At 49.2% G+C, this 5,945-nt stretch overlaps 1 protein-coding gene across 1 annotated transcript in view; it reads left to right on the top strand.

Moving 5' to 3' along the window:
- PDPK1 (3-phosphoinositide dependent protein kinase 1) overlaps positions 1 to 1,445 on the top strand; it is a 14,635-nt gene extending 13,190 nt beyond the window's left edge. Inside the window, exons 12-13 of the mRNA XM_010158479.1 lie at positions 459 to 611; positions 1,125 to 1,445. Of these exons, the coding sequence (XP_010156781.1) occupies positions 459 to 611; positions 1,125 to 1,232 (261 nt within the window). The 3' untranslated portion in view covers positions 1,233 to 1,445. The remainder of the gene's footprint in view (positions 1 to 458; positions 612 to 1,124) is intronic.
- The last annotated feature ends 4,500 nt before the right edge of the window (positions 1,446 to 5,945 follow it).

The raw sequence follows: 5,945 nt of genomic DNA, 5'->3' as shown, positions 1-5,945 counted from the left end.
GTGAGCCCATCCAAGCCATGAGCAGTTCGTTTGTCCAGGAGATGCTGTGGGAGGTGGTGTCCAGGGCTTTACTAATGTCTAGTTGGCCTATGCCCACAGCCTTTCCCACTTACAACTTACTTGTTCTTGTCAAATTGTTTTGTTTATGTTTTAAAATGTGGTGATTTCTTGAGAATAGGGGTTTTTTTTCCTTGATTTAGTGCTGTGCTCTTGATTTTTGGAAAAGGCTAAAAGTAACTGTGCTGTTGAAGCTTTCACATTGAGACCGCAGTAAATGAGTTTTAGTTCCCTGTGCTCCTCCTAGTCCAGTACAGGTTGTGCAAAGCTCTGTCTTGTGTGTGGCTGCACGTGAATCAAGCCACACGTACCAGAAAATAAAACATGAGCCCTAATTCCTGAACCCTGGTGTCTTTCCTGGATCTGACCTGGATTGTCGCTGTTTCTGCTTTTCTCATTAGGGACTGTTTGCACGCCGGCGCCAGCTGTTGCTCACAGAAGGGCCCCACCTCTATTACGTGGATCCTGTCAACAAAGTTCTGAAAGGAGAAATTCCCTGGTCTTTAGAGCTGCGGCCAGAAGCCAAGAATTTTAAGACATTTTTTGTTCACACAGTAAGTGACTTTCTTTCATTTCTCTGAGTTGCACCAAGGTCTTTGGACAATTGTTGTATGCTCTTAACAAATTGGTCTGGAGAAAATGTTTATGGAATTATACAAGTGTTGGTAGCCTTAAGAAAACCATGAAACCCAAAAAACCCCAAACCAAACAAGAGAAACCCCATGACATGCACATTTACCACAAAAGTGCAAATGTATTTTTACTGTTTGTGTGTAAATGAACTCTTAAGTGGATTTGGGGATTTGAAGAATTTCTTAGGGACTCTCAAATTATCCCTCTGGTTTGTAGGGGATGTGTTGGAGTGCACCAGCAACACGTTGCCAGTTGGCTGCTTCAGGACGTTGTGCTGCCGGGTGTGGGGTTACGCGGTGCCGCGTAACGTTATGACCCGCAGTCAGGTCTGGCTTGGGCAGGTTTCTGGACTGATACCAAAGAGCTGTTTTAGTGGTAGGTGCTTTTCAGTTAAACTGTGCTTGGAGTGCTCATCAAACGTTGTTCGCTTGCAGCCAAACAGGACATATTACCTGATGGACCCGAGTGGGAATGCGCACAAATGGTGCAAAAAGATCCATGAAGTCTGGCGGCACAGATACCACCAGAACGCTGCGAAATAGTAAAGCGCATCCAAAATGTCCCAGTTTCCCTACTTGCTGCTAGAACTCCGTGTGCAGCCTATCCGAGGAGTCTTTACAGCCCACCCGTTGCCATCTCAAGGGAAGCGTATGTCTGGAATGGTCTGTGTTGGGGTTTTTTAAGGAAAGAAAAAAGAAAAGCAAAAACCGAATGGAATTCAGGGTTGCTTTGCTCGCTCTTTGTGCTTCTGTTGAGGCTTCCACATGCATATCATCGCCGTGAAGATCTTGCTTTTGTGCACTTCAGCTCAATTTCTGCTGCAGACCAGCGGACAGACCTTGCGTTACCAGTCTCACTTCAGAGGAGTGTGAACCAGCCCACGTGCACACGCCGAATCCCGCACCAGCCTTGCGGTTCAGGGGGCTGGAGTTTTCTGTCACTTGATCATTAAACTCTGTTTCATCAGGGAGCTTTCATACACCTCTTCTGAGCACCCCCCTTTGTTCTCTCCCCCTTTGCTCGCAGTCCCAGCCCATGGGGATGCGGCGCCTGGAGCCAGTCGCACCCTCGGGCGACTCCTAGCGCGGCTCTGGCCGCGGGGCTTACGTGGTACTTCCGTGACTGTGAGCGATTCGGCTGGACACGGCAGACAGGCTCCGGTGACCCAGGTCTGGAGAGGGGAGCGTGCCGAGCATGGCTCTGACAGTTTCCTCCAGTTGAAGTGTTGGCCTCGGGAGCACGTGAGATTTTACATGTCCCGTTTAAATCTTAAGGAATCGTGTGTGTTCAGTCCAGGGACAGTGAACTTACCAGCGTGCTCTTAACGACTGCCCACTAAAACATTAACTAGGGAGTGTGGGGGAAAGGTTACTACTGAAGCAGTGAATGTTTCTTCCCCGCTCCGGGAGATGATGCCAGGAGCTTTCTTTCCAGGGTGTGCGTGTGCTGTGCGTTTTCGTGGGGCAGCCTGTTGCCTGGGCAGACGAGAAAGTGGGGAAGCTTTGTACAACTGATTACTTGACTTTTTTTGTCTCATTGCATAATGAGGTGTACAAATAATCCTATTTTTGGTATTTGGCCGAATATTTAGCAACTCTGAAAAAAATTAGTCAATTAAAATATTAAATCTGTGAAGTAGTCTGGTTAAAAGTTCAAAGGAAAATATTGATACGGAGGGGAAGATCTATGGTACTTCAGGCATATCTAGAAGATGAAAATATTTTTCATATCGATCTCCTTTATTGTCTTCAAATTAAGGCTTTTTTGTGGTCAAACATTTCTTGTAACATTGCAAGGACATCGCTTCCTGTGTGCTAAACCCAGCTTTCCCGATGGTCTTTTCAACATGCCTGTGTTCCTGAACCTTGCAGAGAGGAGTGACCTGGCCCTGGACAGAGGTGTTCCTGCCCTGCTTTAAAGGCAGTGTAAGCATCACACCTGCTCAGTCACCTTCCACACATACCCTCTCTTTGCAGTCTGAGGTCTGGTACTGTGACGTGCTTTTCCTTCCCCCCGCGCTGCTGGAAAGCTCGTGGGTACTGTTCTAGCAGCACATCTGTAAAAGCAGTGGCTTAGCAGGATTTCTCAGAAAACACATGAATGTTGGGTATTTTGGCGTTTCGCGGGCTGAAGGAGATTTATTATTGATCTCTTACTGTAGTTCTCTACGTGTAGAACACGTAGTTGATCGTGATGGCAGTTCAGTTTTTCCAGTACCTTTTAGCCTTCGAAGGAGAGAGTGCAGCTGCCTTTTCTTTTGGAGGAACTACATTCTCTCAGTCTCCCATTACCCCACCACGTACACAGACCTGAGGAAGCAGATCACTGGCTTACGGCGCCTGTGTCCAGGGAGCGAAGTTTCCTGTAACAGCTGAGGTGACAAGGACAGAACAGCACCCCCTTTGCATCATGAGAAATTCCATGTCACTGGAACGCGAGTAGCGCGGTACGCCTGCCTGCCCCGAGTTTACCATTCCAGCCAAGAGGACGTGCACTGTAGGTTGGTTGTGGTGCCGAATTTCAGATATACGTTGGGTCCACTGGAGGCACTGCTCTTGGATTTCATCTTTGCTGTAGAGGTGTGGATGGATTCCCAACTTGGTATATGCAAGCTTGGCAGAGACAGAGATTCCTGGTGCCACTGCTGTGCAGTGTGACAAAACTTGGTCTCGCTGAAAAAGCCTGGTGTGGTTGTGAACACCTCAGCTCTGTTGGGAGACAGTGATCTCCGTTCGCTTGGTGAAAACCTGGGAGTGCTTAAACGTGTTTGCTGTAATACTTAGACTTGTAGTCATTTTGCCATAGCAAAGTAATTGCTCTGCTTTTTCACACCCTGAAAATCCTCTCTGACTTCCATCCTGCCCACCAAAAGCTTTCAGCCAAGGAGATCTCCGTAGCCGTAAGCTGTCAAGTGCCCGGAAGGCCGGCGTCTGCATCCTGGTCTTCCCTTTCTCTGTCAACAGTGCTGTCACAGAAAATGGTGAGCGTCTCACAGGCATCCTGCCCTTAGAACTTGTGTTCCAAATCGAGGCTTCCTCACCTGCTGTTTTTTTGGGAAGGGACTAGGACTTTTCTGGGAGAGGCATTTGTCTTGGACTGCAGGTGAAATAGGTGGCTTGGAAAGATGGCAGAAGAGCAGGGCGAGGCGAAGCAGCAATCCTGGATTTCAGTGCATTTCACTGGTTTGTCCAGGGAAGAGCATGCTGGCAGGTGCTGCACACAGCGAGGAGCTGGTTCCTGTTCCAGCGCAGGCACCGCAAGTGGGGCAGCTCCACATCCTTGTCCTGAACATCACTCCAGTGGTTCATGGGAGTCGTGGAATGAAACGCACGGTGGGGGTTCCTCAGAGCTGCGGATAAGCCACTTCATCTGGCTGCTCTCTGCCCGAGCTCAGTCTAAGCACAGAATGGGTTGTCAGGCACCTGGAGACGCCTCGCTGCAAACCCACTTGTGGGTTGATTTATTCCATCTTTTGCATCTTGAGAAATTGCCAACCATTTCTAAAAAATCGGGTCAGTGATGTCGTAATTGTTTCACTTGGGATTTGAACTTTCCAAACTTGCATTTGTGTGTTTTCTGTGAGGTGGAGCCTACAGGATGGAGTGCTACTGCTAGGAAGGATTCTTGCCTCACTGCTCTGCTCAGTGTCCAGCCCAGTCACAGGAAGTTTCAAGCTGCAGGATAAACTGGAAAGCTGAGTTTATTGCCATTGGCCCTGAAGCCCAGTTTTGGGAAGGATTTATAGTGAGGAAGACTTGCTCCAGGTGCGACGCCGGCAGTGTGAGCAGACTGGTATTACTACTCAGGCTCGGTTGCAAAGTGCTTAGATCCTGCAGACGTCCGGCCGTCAGACAGTGCCGTGTCCCGCCCCCCTTCTGCTGGCATGACGTAGCTGTGGGGTATCTCCTGTGTGTAAGCCTGGAAAAACTGTAGGTTGAAACAAGGGTGTGACAATTGTAATCCATTTTCATTGTTCAAGATGCTCAATTTAATGTGCTCAATGTCCTTATGTTTCGTGCTGGGAGCTCTGAAGAATCCTGAGGATTTCCTACACGTCCGTTCAGCAGCTGCTTTTGAACGAGGTAGTAAACTCAACTTAAATCCTTCCCTCGGCCCGTGGACAGAACTTCTGATTTCCGCCCCCTGCTGAGGAGAGACCTGAGTGAACAGTGGCCTGGAGATACAGCCTGTGGCTTCTGATCTAGCTTTCCGCTACTGAATTAGGAGAGTAGGTGTGGTCTTTATATCTGAAATTTTGCCGAATGCCTGTAACTTACCAAATATTTTCGTAACGGAGCGAAGCGCTCCTGCAGAGCTTCACGTCACAGGTGGTGCGTCAGCTGATCAGTGAGCTTACAGGTGGGGAGTTCTCTGAGCCGGAGGCATGCTTTCAGTTACAAGACTGGTAGCTGAATGTTCCCTCTCGGGGAAACGGCTTCACGCAGTGCGCACTTGGAGAGGTTCCTTGGCACGCGCTGAGCTGGTCGGTCGGTCAGCGTGGCGGTGTCCATGGCTGCCCTGCGGCAGAGCTTCCTCCACCTGTCCGCGAACCGACGGTGGCAGATGCTCTGAGTTGTGGCAGAACGTAAAATGACCGTCACTGAGAAAAGAAGAAGCGTCGGCACCGGGAAGCCTCAGCTGTGGTAGCTGCGCGCGGTTGGCAGGTCAGCGGCCGTTGCGTGTGTGGCGTTCTCTACCTGGTCTGTAGCTGTGTCTGTGGTGTACGGAGAGAAGCAGGAACACAACCCAACGAAAAACTGCACCTCCCCTCAGCAACCGCCCCGAAACAATCTCCCCTCCTCCAAGAACTCATGAACCCAGAAGCAAATCATGCGACGGTGGACGACACGCTCTTGTATCTTTGCTCTTCTGAGGCTGTTGCCGGCTCTCGGTGGCCTCTCGTTCCGTCTGTGTTATTTAAATTCTAATATATGAATTATTTGGATCGGATTCATGTTCGGGGCCATGGTGTTGTATGTATTGATGTACAGCCTTGAATGTGAATAATTATTGTAAACTATATTTTACACCTTTTTTCTGGCTTTATTATATAAATTTTCTATCGGTCGATGATTTAATCATATCTCATAATTTAATGACTGTTTATTCTCCTCTCGCCAGATCTGTGCTGTAGATGTGTAGTTAGTGACTGGGTGATGGGTCTCACTGATGCTTGGTAGTCTGTAATAAAGGCACGTAGGGTCCTGGCCCGGCCTCGCCTCTCCTTCCGCCGCGGGGGGAGTCGGGGGGCGGGA

The sequence above is a fragment of the Eurypyga helias genome, unplaced genomic scaffold, assembly GCF_000690775.1.
Source record: "Eurypyga helias isolate BGI_N326 unplaced genomic scaffold, ASM69077v1 scaffold25849, whole genome shotgun sequence".
Classification (NCBI taxonomy): domain Eukaryota; kingdom Metazoa; phylum Chordata; class Aves; order Eurypygiformes; family Eurypygidae; genus Eurypyga; species Eurypyga helias.
Note: the sequence above shows the minus strand (reverse complement) of the source record. Positions and strands in the feature narration are given on the sequence as shown.